Genomic DNA, 16,222 nt, shown 5'->3' with positions numbered 1-16,222 from the left:
TCTCTCTCTCTCTCTCTCTCTCGCTCTCTCTCTCCTGCTTCCCACATACACACCAAGCCCCGCCCCCTGTCACTCAAGCAGCCGCAATTCCTCCTCTGTGTTAGATTCACTAAAAGTTTGCATGCTGTTCTGTTTGGTCCGATGCAGTCAACAGAACGATGCTACTTCCCACTTTGCTTGGTATCTACTTTAGTATTAGTATTAGGTCTCTATTTCACCTATGTTATTCTGTGAAGCTATTCTAAAGTAATTTAACATGACATAATGAAGATGGATATTCTATGTGGATAAAACCAGAATTTGAACCTGTAGCTCTTGACCTGAAAGGGCAGTAATGCTATGGGCAGAGCAACACAGCATGAATGTACACATTTTACTACCAGCCAAATATTCTGCTAACATGAACTTCTCAACACTTCAGCAGACACTTATCCAGAGCCATTTACAGTAGTGAGTGCATGATTTTACGTACTGGTCCCGCATGGGAATCGAACCGACAACACTGACATTGCAAGCGCTAGGCTCTACCAACTGAGCCACACAAACACACAGTCTCACACACAGTCTCACACACACACATAACACACACACGTTATGTTCTTCTAGCCTCAAATGAATTTTCATTCAAAATCCTATTTTCCCTAACCCCTAATCCTAGCCTGTTACCCTTACCATAACCGTAGCCCCAAACTTAACCCGTAACCCTAACCCAAACCTAAACCTAACTCCTAACCCTAAACCTAACCCCTGCCCTAACCCTAATTGTAATTCTAACTCTAACCCTAAACCTAACCCCTGCCCTAACCCTAATTGTAATTCTAACTCTAACCCTAAACCTAACCCCTAAACTTAAAATAGGCTTTGTCCGCATGGGGACGTGGGAAATGTCCCCACAAGGGAGAATTTTCCTTGTTTTACTATACTTTTGGGGATTTTAGATCCCCTCAAGGATAGAAGAACCCATGCACACACGCACACACACACACACACACACACACACACACACACACACACACACACACACACACACACACACACACACACACACACACAAACACCTGGGCATGATGGTGGAAAGCATGGGACACAGACTTCTGTCCAGCAGTCCTCCCATCCTCTCCTTGTCTGAGCTTCTACTACAAGTGAAATTTGAACAATTCCTGGATATCTGCCCTGTGTCAACAGTATTAAAGCCTGCATGGCCAATGGACCACCCCCTTGACCCTCTTGTATGAGAGGAATGTGAGGGATTCGCCTCTGGACTGTGATTTAACGATCACAGTGTGTAAGTAAGTGCACACAGAGTTCTCATAACACCACACACACATAGTTGAGCATCACAGGCGAGGAGGAGAAAACATACGGACCACCTAACAACATCGTCAACTCATACCATCGCCCTTCACTCACACCTAACACAGGCTGGTCTCTCACTCAAACACAGGTGCACACACACACACATCCACAAACACCAAGGCATCAAACCTTCCACTCACACATGTACACACACACACACACATGTACACACACATGTACACAGATGGAGGTAAACTAAATTGGTTGAGACAAACACAGTTACACATTAGTACATTTATAACATTTTCCACACACAGAAGAAACCAGAGGCTGTTGATATTATTAGAAAGAAAGGTTTAACATCTAGATCATCATAAGATGTAATGACTGTAGATGGAACCCAAAAGCCCGGCTGATTTAGTGAAGTACTCGGAGCTACGCAGCCACACACAAAGCCCATGTCACCCCGGACTGCTTCAAACCATCCCACTACGACAACACTGATCACCTGGAACTAGCAAGATATTACATAACTTCAGCAGCTCCCTCTGTTCTCAGGAGAACAGGGTTCACTGAATCCCCAAATAAACCCGCTTTCCTTCTTTCCACAGCTCTAAACATTCCCTCCGTTTTCCTGAGTTGAGTGAAGCCAGCTGTTCTGTGAAAGTGTTCTCACCTGAGCCATAGTAGTGCTGCTGTGACATCCTTTGACAGCCAGCAAGACACAGGGAAACGTGAGGCTAGGTGGCTACTAGCGAGGTCGCTAGGCTAGCTCTGGAATTCCAACACACCCAAGCAGAGCATTCATTCCAGCAGATAGACAGTCCCGCTCACGGCACGGAGGCAGCTCAAACTCACACAAACAGACAGCAGCACTAACGCTACAGCCTGTGTCGTCTCCGGAGGCAGCGAGCCCAACCCCAGAGAAACACAAGAGGGAAAAAAGAGAGGGGAGGGAGGGAGGGTTGGTGGTGGAGGCTAGGCTAGCCAGCAATTAAGTCTCTGAGAAAAGCAGTTTGCAGGATAGAAGAGGACCAGCTGGTTTTGCGGGTGATTGTATGTGGGTCAGTGTGTCACTTCCCTTTCTCACACTGGAAGCAGATCCAGGTGAGAGACTGTTAGCGCCTGTAAGATACAGCAGCAGGTGGGTGACTCTCCAGAGACTACTTACTACTTTCCTCTTGAAGACTAAAGTGAAAGTGCAAACACCGCCTGTCTACCAGGAAGGATGTAGAAACATCTGTCCTAATCAACCTTAACATTAAGGACGGAATAGTGGTATTGCACATTACCAAGACACAGTTACACTGTTTTCTGACAGAAGACATCCAAAGACCGAGACCTGCACCTGTTTCACCAATCAGGGCCATTGATTGTAAGGCCACCTCCAGTAAACTTGCTCTCTATTGGTCAATTCGGTGTCCATTCAAGGTTAGTTGTCTCTGTAGGGGCTTGATGTGGCTGGCTGACACAGAGGGTCAGTTCTGTGCCCCTGTAAACAGCTTAGACTGTAGCAGCTAACCCGATACATAGAGCTCAAACTTGATCCGATTCCCTTGAGAAAAGCAGTGGGGGTACTGCTGACTGCTGGCTGTGGCATGAATGGCCTAGTTTGGACAATGTGTCTGGGATGGACACTGATTGAAGCCCCACTATAAACCTCCCAGCAGAGTCCAGATCCCCCTCTCCCAGCCAGCCAAGAGCGAGAGAGAGAGAGCGAGGGAAAGAGAGAGGGAGAGGGAGAGAGAGAGAGAGAGAGAGAGAGAGAGGTGGGGGGCATGCCAGTCTGGAAAAGTAAAGTGTCATTCTACTGGGTAGAAAGGGAAGCTCTTGGCAGCAGACGGTGAAGACTGGCCCAGTCGGTCAGCGTTCAGATGGCTGTGTTATTTCAATTTCCCCCCTCTAATAACCCAGTGAATGCAGCCATGTGAACAACAACTACTGTTCAAGCAAAGATGTGTGGCGAACATTAGCGAAGTAAACAAGTCAGCTTCTTCAATTCTGAAGGCAGTCCAGCTAGAAAGTTTTGAAAGTGACATAGGAGTTGCCTGGCTAAGGTTAGGGTTGAGAGAATAGTTTCTAAGAATTAACAGCCATTGAAAGCCAGTGTTTGATCTGGTTTGAAAAGCTAGACTAATTGGCTCAGAGAAAAGAGACCTCAGTAAGTAATCTTTCTACAGAACCAAAGCCCCCAGAGCCTAGCAGTCTACTGATGAATCGCAAACATCAATGTGTACAAAGAGTGACCATTGGTGCTCTGAGAGTTTTTATTACAGCTGTGGTGGAGTTTCAGAAAGCATCTGAGAGCATTGTGGTGGAATTTATTTAACCCCTAGTTGTCTCCCCAGCAGCAGCTCCCTCACTGGGCCATGACAGTGTAAATTACACAGGTTCTACGTTTTACCCAGAGCGGTCCTTTGAAAGCATTGCCCGAGCTTTGGTTTGCGTTGGCATGGTAAATCCATGTCCCCGGAAGACTGCTAGCAAGCGGAGCGGTTCCTGACAGATTTCAGAGTTTTAGGTTCAGCTCTGGGTCATGGTTACTGGAGCCGATTTCAACCCCTCGTTCAGCACATCGCGCACACACACACACGCACACACTTTGATTGTACAGCTCTGCTCAGCAAAGGTGCCTCAGCAACAAAGAGAAAGGGCAATAGGAGGTTCCTTTTCAGAGAGCTTATAAAAGCCAATTTCACTGAATTCTCTCCACTTTGTACCTTGTACTATGAAACAAGAGTTGGCTTTTTCAGATCTCCACGAGGGCTAAGCCCCTGTGAACATTACTGGGAGCTCATTATACAAACCCCTTGCTTCAGTATTTATTAAGGGGTTAAATACTGTAAACGCCCCAGCATGAAAGTCTCAGACCGGCATTATACTGTAAGCATATGGTTCTAACTATGCAGTGGCTATTTGAAGCCACATGAGTCTTTGAAGTCAGCATTTAGAAGGCCAAAGATCCAGCAAACAGACAGGTAGAGAGAAAACACAAATACTTTCAGTGCATCCAAACAGGCTGGTGTCTGCTGACAATGTGTGAAATCAAATCCCTTCCATCCAATGTTCTCTCGGGCGGGTGATTGTTGGGACGTGTGATTGTTGGGACGGGTGATTGTTGGCACGGGTGATTGTTGGCACGGGTGATTGTTGGGACGGGTGATTGTTGGGACGGGTGATTGTTGGCACGGGTGATTGTTGGCACGGGTGATTGTTGGGACGGGTGATTGTTGGGACGGGTGATTGGTGGCACGGGTGATTGTTGGGACCGGTGATTGTTGGGACGGGTGATTGTTGGCACGGGTGATTGTTGGCACGGGTGATGGTTGGGACGGGTGATTGTTGGGACGGGTGATTGTTGGGACGGGTGATTGTTGGGACAGGTGATTGTTGGGACGGGTGATTGTTGGCACGGGTGATTGTTGGGACGGGTGATGGTTGGGACGGGTGATTGTTGGGACGGGTGATTGTTGGGACAGGTTATTGTTGGGACGGGTGATTGTTGTTTTTATAAACAAAAGAGAACAGTGAGCAGTTAGAAACAAACGCCTGAAGAAACCTGTTCCTTCCTGGGTTGAGGTGAAAAAGGGTGTGAAAAAGCCGTGTGTGTGTGTGTGTGTGTGTTTGCCCTAATTCCATCCTTCCAGTTCGAGTCGATACCATATTTAGTTTAACACGGATATTTCATGACACAAGCTCAAGACAAACAAACACGCTAGAACTTGAAATTGTAGACTTCCCATCCAAGATAGCTAGAGTGTAGTTGACTAGAAGTCATCTATAAGTAACCCAGCCCTTCCTTTTATACGCATTACATTCGCTATTCAAACACACCTCTGATCTCTTGTTGTGCTGTACTCTGAAGCAAAAAATTCACCAGCATCTCAATGTTCCAATACTTATGATACCAGAGCTGTTCATACTGAAGATACAGACCTTAGTAGACCCCTTTCCTGCAGTCGAATGATCAAAGCTCCCTCTAGTGGCCTCATGGGTGGAATGCAATGTTCCCTCTAAGCTGCGTGCGTCTGCGGGCATGCAGCTCCACCAGGACTGCCCGGCAGAAGAAATATCATCCCACGCAGAGAAGCATGAGATTAAACTTCACTCAACTTTCTAGAGTTTCCCACCTTAGTGAACACTATCAACAAACTATGCAAGACTTAGTATGCAAAACTAACTATGCAAGAGATTTTGTTATAGGCAGAGCACATTGGAGTAGGATTCTATTGCAATGACACGGACGCCCGTACTCTACACAGACCTGTACTGCATAACCAATCAGAGTTGCAGTAGGCCTATATGCAAATAGACCATTGCCATATATGGATCTTTGCCATTCATTTTGAACTGAACTGTGTTTACAGCATGAGCGGTCGTGAGTAGATGTACTTGTTTTGAGATCAAACGAGACCTGCATGTAGCCACGTGTGCACATTTTGTTCATATCCTTTGCTTGTTAGTGAGTTATTAGCCCAGTTATAGATCATTTGTAGTCAGCAGTAGGGGAGTGATTGCTTCCTACAATAGCACAAAACGTGTACATTTCCAGACATCTTTGAAAAGCGATTCAGGTGAAGAGCTTTTATTTGTCTTAAAGAAGCAGTGTTGCATTTTGAGACAGGCTTGAATAAGCTAAGTAGCCAATAGGCAGAGGGTATAATAAATTGTCTGATTCTCTGTAATAGCGGTAAGGTTACAATAATGAAATGTATTTTGGAAAGTGGTTTCTTGCATCAAACAACACAACAACATTTTCAGTCACCTCCTTGTCTGAATGACAAGTGGATAAACAGGTTAATGTCAAGCCCTACATGTTTTTTTTCAAAAGTATCATGGAATGTAGGCCTAAATGAACACCACACACTGGCTGGTAGTGTAGGCTGAATGAAAGAACAGCTATTTCCATGTTACAATGTTGTGGGATGCTTTTTCACCATTGTTTGATGGTAGGCCACTCTGGTATAATAGCCACAGTAGCCTACTTAACCACTATTAAAACTGTAACTTAAAGTGGATACAGCCTCAGTGTTCACAGTAAACATGTGCTGGAAGTTGCACAGAAGTTGCATTTGAGTTTGCACTCAGCAGACCTGAAATTTGCTCAGTGCCAAAAAATGTTTGAGGGAACATTGGTGGAATGGTATTAATATTTTTCATAATTTCTTAATGAATAAACTTTTTTTTTAAACCCGAAAATCCAATGTTTCTATGTCAAACCATTATTTTTCAGTCTTCTGTGATGTATATAAAGTGGAATATTGCAATAAAAACTCAAAGTTGAATAGATTTAAACTCTATATCTGACATGGTACATGTGTCTTCTTTTTCTAAGCCCATAACCATGTGTGTGAGGTCTATACTTTTGTTTCAAAGTAGATTTGTTTAAGACCACCAAGAATCAGACTCTGATTTAGCCCACTGCCGTAAAAGTGCAATCAAAAAGGGTTTACATTGGGTGCTTCCCAAATGACACGCTATTCTCTATACTGTGCACTACAAAACCCTATGCCCCCCCCCTAAAGGCCCCCCTATGGACCCTGGTGAAAAGTAGTACAATATATAGGGAATAGGGTACCTTTTGAAATGCATACATTATGTGGGGCAACAGGAAGAAGTACATTGAAATGGATGTTAATATCTATAAAACCAAATCAAATGAAAATTTTATTCCTTACCTGTTTCACCTCTTGAGTGGCAGGAGTGCATCGTAGTCTCTATGAAGAGGTAGAAGAGAACAAAGCATTAGAGGTTGTGCGCTGCCCAGTGGTCCTTAGGTTTAGTCATTTGTCTACAACAGCAACATGCATGAGTATGAAATTGGTACACTGCCAGGCCAGGCACCAGGCCAGTTACTTATGGCGTCAAAAATACAGCAGGTTATGTCTGTTCTATTAGTTAGCATCCCTGACCTTTCAGAAGTGCTAGAAGGAGAAGTGGGTAGCCTAATAAAAAAACTGCACATAAACCTCATCATCTCACTTCAGAAGACAAGCTAAACTAACCGTAGCATATGTTGCGTTTACTGCCACTTTGATGCTGAGGGAAGTCTGTCTCAGTAAAACAGGCCTGAGGTATCCTTCCTCACACAATGTGTGCGGCCCAAATGGCAACATATTCACTTTATAGTGCACTACTTTTGACCAGGCTCCATACGCCTCTGGTCATAAGTAGTGCACTATGTAGGGAATAGGGTGCCATACAATGAAGCAGCTGAGTAGGACTCCACGCAGTGAATCATAAAATGGCAGACAGAGCCCAACAAAAAGATCTTTCAGTCTGCCTAATAAAGATTAACTTCATATACATCCGGAGTGTATAGGCATTCATTTAATTCTGATGGGATGTTTTGCATTTTCATGATGTTGCAGTGAGAACTAGTTGTTTCCCTGCTGGGCTTTCCCATGCTGCACCAGAGAGGCAGACTGCTACTGCACATCAAACCTGCATAGAACTTCTGTGGTGGGGGGCCGGCGTACTTGCATGTGAGTGCAACAGAGTTTCCATTATACGCCAATTGCCGGCTTGTGACCAATAAAAAAAGTGAAAAGCTGATAAATAAAACTGCTGCCTGCCAAAATGACCGGGAGAAGAAAAATTCCCTAGCAAACTGCTTTATAATGCTTTTTATTCATTGATGGAAATACCAATCGATGTAAATACATTGTGTGTATTTTCATTGTATCTTAACCATCACCTGCGCAGAGCATACAGAGCCTATTTAGAGTGGGATTTCTCCTGCAGCTTCTCAACTGGTTGCTGCTGGAGTAAAACAAGCTATTATAAGCCCATTCATTACACAACAATTCTAAATGCAATTGCATGTTCAAAACAGTTTTGGTGCACGATTAAAAAGAGCTACTATTTTTATTTCTCAACTGGTAATTGAAGGTCACCTCCAATTCACCATTCAAGTGCAGACAACAGGCTATCAGTGTGTTTACCCACCACTTTACATTGTGAGCTGCATTGTATGCATTTTGAAAACATACTTAATTGTTTGAATGTTTTATTTCATATTATGAGGCATGTCTTACCTTGCTTCAAAGTAGCCTATAGGAAAAGTCATAGAAACATGGAGGCAATTATTTTATAAAGACTTCATAAGAGGTGTTCAAGTTATTTATTTAACCTTTATTTCACTAGGCAAGTCAGTTAAGAACAAATTCTTATTTACAATAACAGCCTTGGACAGTGGGTTAACCTTGTTCAGGGTCAGAGCAACAGATTTGTCAGCTCGGGGATTCGATCCAGCAACCTTTTGGTTACTGGCCCAACACTCTAACCATTAGGCTACCTGCCACCACCTGAACCCAATAGAAAATCTTTGGAGGGAGCTGAAAGTCCATATTGCCCAGCGACAGCCCCGAAACCTGATGGATCTGGAGAAGGTCTGTATGGAGGAGTGGGCCAAAATCCCTGCTGCAGTGTGTGCAAACCTGGTCAAGAACTACAGGAAACGTATGATCTCTGTAATTGCAAACAAAGGATTCTGTACCAAATATTAAGTTCTGCTTTTCTGATGTATCAAATACTTATGTCATGCCATAAAATGCAAATTAATTACTTAAAAATCATACAATGTGATTTTCTGGATTTTTGTTTTAGATTCCGTCTCTCACAGTTGAAGTGTACCTATGATAAAAAATTACAGACCTCTACATGCTTTGTAAGTAGGAAAACCTGCAGAATCGGCAGTGTATCAAATACTTGTTCTCCCTACTGTATGTAATGGGGAATTTATCCAAATTTTAAATCTATGGGCAAACAATTCACTCAATGAAATAATGAATGCACTAGAATTGGCGGGAGACAGCTGAGTCATTCTGGAGAGACACTTGCCTATATCTTCACCACACCTCCCCTTCTTGTCGTAACATTTTAAATGATACTCAAGACACATTATCTTCACTCATGTTTTAGATGCTTTTCACTGACAGCCGCACCTCAATAGTCAGCTAGGCCTTTTGCCCCACACACTGCCCAAATCGCAGGCTACTCAAATAGCCATAGGCCTACGAGCTTGTGATTTGAAACAGAAAAGGACGTTGTATTGGCTGCTTCATTACACGAGTTGCATGTTCTTTTAAGATGCATTACCAGAATCTAAATGTGATTTCTATCAGAACGCAGGAGGCGGATGGTTCAGTTTTCAGATCTGGGATCTATTATAACATGGAGAGCAGGCAAAGGACAGGTCAAGGACAAGCAGAGGTTCGTAACCAGATCAGAGTCCGACAGGTACTGGACGGCAGACAGGCTCAGAGTCAGGACAAGCAGAGGTTCGTAACCAGATCAGAGTCCGACAGGTACTGGACGGCAGACAGGCTCAGAGTCAGGACAAGCAGAGGTTCGTAACCAGATCAGAGTCCGACAGGTACTGGACGGCAGACAGGCTCAGAGTCAGGACAAGCAGAGGTTCGTAACCAGATCAGAGTCCGACAGGTACTGGACGGCAGACAGGCTCAGAGTCAGGGCAGGCAGAGGTTCGTAACCAGATCAGAGTCCGACAGGTACTGGACGGCAGACAGGCTCAGAGTCAGGACAAGCAGAGGTTCGTAACCAGATCAGAGTCCGACAGGTACTGGACGGCAGACAGGCTCAGAGTCAGGGCAGGCAGAGGTTCGTAACCAGATCAGAGTCCGACAGGTACTGGACGGCAGACAGGCTCAGAGTCAGGACAAGCAGAGGTTCGTAACCAGATCAGAGTCCGACAGGTACTGGACGGCAGACAGGCTCAGAGTCAGGACAAGCAGAGGTTCGTAACCAGATCAGAGTCCGACAGGTACTGGACGGCAGACAGGCTCAGAGTCAGGGCAGGCAGAGGTTCGTAACCAGATCAGAGTCCGACAGGTACTGGACGGCAGACAGGCTCAGAGTCAGGGCAGGCAGAGGTTCGTAACCAGATCAGAGTCCGACAGGTACTGGACGGCAGACAGGCTCAGAGTCAGGACAAGCAGAGGTTCGTAACCAGATCAGAGTCCGACAGGTACTGGACGGCAGACAGGCTCAGAGTCAGGGTAGGCAGAAGTTCATAAACCACATCAGAATCAGGCAGGTACAGAACAGCAGGCAGGCTTAGGGCAGAAAGGTCAGAACCAGAAAAGCTAGAAACAAAAAACTAGAGTGCAGGGAAAACCAGGAAACACGCTGGGACGACCTGACAATACAAGACCAACTTACAACAGACAAACAGAAAATGCAAGTATAAATACGCGGGATAATGGGTAAAAATGGTAGACACCTGGTGGGGGGTGGAGACAAGCACAAGACAGGTGAAACAGATCAGGGTGTGATCATTTCTGTCATTCTGAGCACTGTGGGTGGATGCTCTAATAGATTATGCACCCAATGCATATGCGTCTGTTAAATTTCTCAAATGGCCAGTAAATTATAATCACATTGTCCATCGCCACAACACTGGTGTGTAGGAGGAAATGCCTGCCTGTAGTACTTCCTTATGACATATATGACCTCCAGAAGGATGACATCAATACCATTGTTGCCACCGAACCCAAATCATCAAAGGTGATTATAGAGTCCTTGTTTCCTGACTGGATGCTAACTCGTTAGTCTAAAGGTCAAAGGCCAAACTACTGAAAAAGAAGCTTCACCTGACCAAGAAACCAATCCGTTGAACTATACCTGTAATGAGCATTTATGGGCTACTGCACGTTTTGTCAAGTGACTATAACAAATGAACATATGTGTGTGTGTGTTTTGACCTACCTGGCCACCCTCTGTGTGTGTGTGTGTGTGTGTGTGTGTGTGTGTGTGTGTGTGTGTGTGTGTGTGTGTGTGTGTCTGAGACAAGGTCACAACACTCTTGAACTCTGACCTCTCCCAGCTTGTTATGTCACAGAGGGCATGTTGTGGCACTAAGATGTGTGACCCGGGATCCACCACCTCTCCTCTCAGACTGTGACCTATAGTGGCTTTTTAAAACTGAATCCTACCTTCTAATCAAACCAACACATTCCAGAACCATCTGGACTTGCCAGGTTACCAGCCCTGACTACAGCGGGGGGGAGGGGCTTTAACCTCGGCAGTTTGGGCAAGGAGGTAGGCCATCACCATAGCAAGAAGGCACAAACACTTCATATGTGTACATTACAAATACACAGTTAACTGCCTTAATAAAGGAAACGCCAACATAAAGTGTCTTAATAGGGCGTCGGGCCACCACGAGCCGCCAGAACATCTCCAATGTGCCTTGGGATAGATTCTACAAGTGTCTGGAACTCTATTGGAGGGATGTGACACCATTCTTCTATGAGAAATTCCATCATTTGGTGATTTCTTGATGGTGGTGGAAATCGCTGTATCAGGCACCACTCCAGAATCTCCCATAAGTGTTCAATTGGGTTGAGATCTGGTGACTGAGACACACACACACCTTTTAAACCCCCCCTATACTCCTTTGAGACAACTCTTTCAAAGACACAGATCTCTTCTTCTAGCCATGGAAGCCAAAATAATGGGCAACTGGCCATTTTTATACATGACCGTAAGCATGATGGGATGGCCTCCTGAGTGGCACAGTGGTCTAAGGCTGGGTTATGTTTCGGAGGACGCACGGCTCTCGGCCTTCGCCTCTCCCGAGTCCGTACGGGAGTTGCAGAGATGAGACAAGAATGAAACTATAAACTGGATACCACGAAATCAGGGAGAAAAATGGTTAAAATATATTTTTTAAATAAAAAAAACATGATGAGATGTTAATTGCTTAATCAACTCAGGAACTAAGCCTGTGTGGAAGCTTTTTATCTCTCATTTCCTCAAGTGTTTCCTTTATTTTGGCAGTTACCTGTATTATTACATAATTATAATTACCTGTCCTGTATATATATTTTTTGTACCAAAAAAACCCTGATAAATATACCTTTGATTTTGACAGATCGTACCAGTGAATTAAGCGATGCGCAGTGCACACCTGCCCAATTACCATATCTCATATCTCATAGCCATAATAACCTTAGGAATTCAGGGAGGAGCCAGTTCAAAGTGAACTAAGGAGTTTGATGTGATAAGAAGAGCTGAATCTGTGCATGAGTTGAGATGAGACTGGCTCTGGGGTTGGGCTTAGTGTGTGTGTGTATGTTTTTGTGTGTGTGTGTTTTTGTTTTTGCATTTGTGTGTGTGTGTGTGTGTGTGTGTGTGTGTGTGTGTGTGTGTGTGTGTGTGTGTGTGTGTGTGTGTGTGTGTGTGTGTGTGTGTGTGTGTGTTTGGCTGGGCTTGGTGTCCGTGGTTACTCCTTGCACCGTGAGGAATGGTAGAGGGAGCCCTAGGGAGACTTCTGGGACAAGACTTGGCTTGCCCTGATACAGGGGGAATCTGGGGGCGAATCCACAGTGACGTTAGTTACACAGAAGGGAGAGAAGGGTTACAGCCTCCATCCATCCCTTCCTGACACTGACACACCCTTTGATTGTCATGTGTTATTATAAGACTAACTGCTGTGTCAACCTGATGTGCAGTGGATCTGTTCGACTCCCTTCCAGAGCATTCCTCTCTGATACACTTTAGTAACCAATACAGGGCTGATCACACGGCAAAGGTCAGAAGGAGAAGGCTGCTGACACCGTTTTAATAAACTAGGAGTCACTGTGAGGGTATTTGAGAGGGGTAATGGACCGATGCAAATGTCAAGAACCTGACAAACTGGAACCAAGCCCCTCCCTGGGGACAGAGGAAATGTTCCAGACCAACATTATGATTGCATCCCAAATGACACCCTATTCCCTTTATATTGCATTACTTTGGCCAGGGCAGATGGGGCTCTGGCAAAAAGTAGTGCACTTTATAGGGCATAGGGTGTCATTTGGGATACAGACCTATACAGTAAGTACATATCACTATTGTCATGCTGATAACACTGACAGAGACATCAAAACAGAACAAAATGGAAAATAGTTAAAAGCATCACACTTTTCCATAACACCCAACAAGGATTACATTTCTGGAAAAATGTGACTTTATTTGAATAAACCCAGGTACTGCATGACTAAAAATACAGCTGTATTCTAATAGAAGTGGTGTGCGTTAACTCTGCGTGATAAACATCTATTATGGGTTGTGTTTTCTATGTCTACGTCCCAAATGGCAGCCTATTCCATATATAGTGCATTACTCTGTGGTAGGGCACTACGTAGGGGAATAGGATGCCGCGTCGAACGCACCCTAATATCTTTACCCCTGGGTGAATGGGATTGTGTGCTTATGAGGGCCTATATGCTGCTGCTTAGCACTGCAACCATGACAACTGGCATCCTGTCTAAAGAGCCAGTTAAGCTGAGGGGTTGGCAGGCAGGACATCACCGAGGAACCCAACCACATGAGACACTTTAGTTCACTTCCACAGCTGTCTGCTCTGGCAGCCCTGTAATCCAACTGCACTTCCAGCCAACACAAATACGATTCTCTCTCTATCCAGTGACGGGGACAAACATGACAAAGACTAGAAAATTAGGAATCTCTTAATCAATCAATGATTCAACTATCAATATATCACTACAGTGTCAAGGCAGGACTTTACATAGCTCTCTGTTGCTCCTTGTCTGGTTTTAATTGGTTTTGATTGAAATCTTTTGGCAGCCTGGAATGGTCGCTCTGGATAAGAGCGTCTGCTAAATGACTTAAATGTAAATGTATAAATGTACTTTGAATGGCTTTTCACCAACTTTTTAGATTTAAGAGAGATAACACTGCAATGTGCCATGTAGAATCTCTAACCAAATATTTGTACATTTTATACTCTTGCCCTTCATTGGGATAAGTGTGGGGGTTTCAGTGGGTTGGCTTGGTTAAGAGTGAAACGATCACATGCATTGATAATTGTGAAACGATCACATGCATTGATAATTGTGAAACGATCACATGCATTGATAATTGGGGCCCTTGTTAAAATAACAGAATGCAGGAGCCCAGCAAAACCAACCAAAGGGTGTTTCCATAGCAACAACATTTTGAGTGTGAATGCATGGTACTTCATAGAAAAGTGGAGAATTACTGGAAAACACAAGACATCACTTGCAGGAGATTTTAACACTCTTGGGCAAGATTTTAGATTTGATATCTGGTTTATGAATAGGCTTGTTGTTTTTCTTCAACATTATTGGTATGAATGGCGAATGAAAGTATCCATACACCAGTAGGCTTCTCTCACACGGCAATTGGACATGTTTGAACAATACCAACGTAGGCCTCCAGGAAAAATATACAGCGGTCATATTTGAGAACATGAAACTGGATACATTTTGCATAACACTTTGAAGAGGTTTGTATAAGCAAACACTATGATCATTTTATTCCTGTGGCTCAATATAGTTCAGAAGTACAGTCTGTTATTCAGAGGGTGTGGGCAATAATAAAAGGGCTATAGGCCTTTCAAAATGATTTGATTTTCATCAACTAAAAGGGCACCAGAGTGCATAGGTCATCAACACTGTATTGTGATTTAGAAAGCTTCGGTGAGACCACCTTACCTGGTAGAGTTTCAGTGCTGCCCAGCAGAGCATATAGGCTGATAAGGTGAACTTGGCCATCATGTACCGCTCCGGTAGGCACGTGAGATGCAGCTGTACCTCTTCTAGACCTCCAGCTCCAACATCGCCTGTTGCCCCGCTGTCAACTGGTGAGTCGCGGTGGTTATCCTCAGACGACTTGCAGCGAGCGTTGTCATTGTTGTTATCATCCATTTTCCTCGCCTGTAGTATTCTATTAAGTTTTCAACTGTCTCGGGGATAGCGCAGCCTTCGATTTCCCCGTTCCACGAAGTCTCACCTTGCGCCCGCACATGTAGACTAGTTCCTAAACTGTCAACATGATTATTGTAGCCAACATAACGATAAAAAGTTGTATTATCTTGAACTATGAAAAACCTTCAGCAAATTATGTCATACTTTCCTCCTTGTATGTAAACATCAAAGCCGTTACAAAACAGCCCTAGGTCGCGAGGCCGAACCGAGACTGTGGCGCACTGTTCAGTAAACAGCGCACTGGGAAACCACAACACCGGTCTGCCGCGTTCATGTGCGTGTCGGAACTAGGAAACTCGGACATTTTCAACTTGCGAACTCGTTATAGAAAAATGATCCCATTCTCGAGTTTCCCGCTTGGGAAGTAGGCTATCAGAACCAACCAATATGGAGCTCCACGCAAATAACTTACGTCCATTTTTGCTTTGAGGTTCCGAGTTTTCAATAGCACATGAACGCGGCATAATAGCCTACCCGTCAAAGACCTTCAACGGCCTTTACTGGGAGCAGAGGCGACAAGAGCTTTGATCGCGAGACGGAGAGGTGCTGTTGTTGAACTCCAGCTTCCAAGCGCGAGCTTTATTTTTTAGCCGAACTAATTCTTCAGACAAACACATTACCACTAGTGGGTAATTTGCGCAAATAAATATAGGCTACTTGGGTAATTTAGTTTTGCTTCTGAGTTCAAATGTTATCGGAATCCACATTGAGCGCACGTGTTTTTTCGATCAGAGTGGGAATGCGTAGAGGCGGGAGAGAGGGGTAGAAGCCAAGGTACAGTATTTACTGCATGTTTATAAATAGGAAGAAGTTATGTGACTTATCCAAAGTAGCCTATGACTTATATACGTAAAAACATAACGATAACGCCATTAATGGGTCTTATATCAGGTGCTTTACGGTCTAGCCTATGGGTCTATAGATCATAGTCTAGATCATACAAGTTTAAACCATACAGCCATATCACCACCATTCACTCCTCATAACATGGTATCAATATAACAGTAATGAATTGCTTCTCCAAGGGGTCTATATACTTCCATAAACCTTAAGACATCAGAGGCTTTAAAAGGTGTCCTTTGTAGTTTACTTAAACTTCCAAACCAATGAATCAGTCATTTGTCCCCATGTTTTTATGCAAGGGGCCACACAAACAAGCACACAGTCTG

General features: G+C 44.3%; 1 protein-coding gene across 3 annotated transcripts in view; it reads right to left on the bottom strand.

Moving 5' to 3' along the window:
* Window positions 1–15,251, bottom strand: part of LOC115105035 (rho guanine nucleotide exchange factor 4-like) — a 171,078-nt gene extending 155,827 nt beyond the window's left edge. For 2 of the 3 annotated variants that reach the window (XM_065007081.1, XM_065007083.1), the window contains exons 1-2: window positions 14,781–15,251; window positions 6,975–7,013 (exon numbers count right to left, since the gene is read on the bottom strand). In XM_065007081.1, coding sequence (XP_064863153.1) covers window positions 6,975–7,013; window positions 14,781–14,993 — 252 coding nt within the window. In that variant the 5' untranslated portion in view covers window positions 14,994–15,251. Of the gene's footprint in view, window positions 1–1,972; window positions 2,142–6,974; window positions 7,014–14,780 lie in introns of those variants that run through there. The other variant, XM_065007082.1, reaches the window with a different exon arrangement.
* Between the last annotated feature and the right edge of the window lie 971 nt (window positions 15,252–16,222).

The sequence above is a fragment of the Oncorhynchus nerka genome, linkage group LG22 (assembly GCF_034236695.1).
Source record: "Oncorhynchus nerka isolate Pitt River linkage group LG22, Oner_Uvic_2.0, whole genome shotgun sequence".
In the NCBI taxonomy this organism is placed as follows: Eukaryota; Metazoa; Chordata; class Actinopteri; order Salmoniformes; family Salmonidae; genus Oncorhynchus; species Oncorhynchus nerka.
The sequence above is the reverse complement of the archived record's forward strand: the minus strand, read 5'-3'. Positions and strand labels throughout refer to the sequence as shown.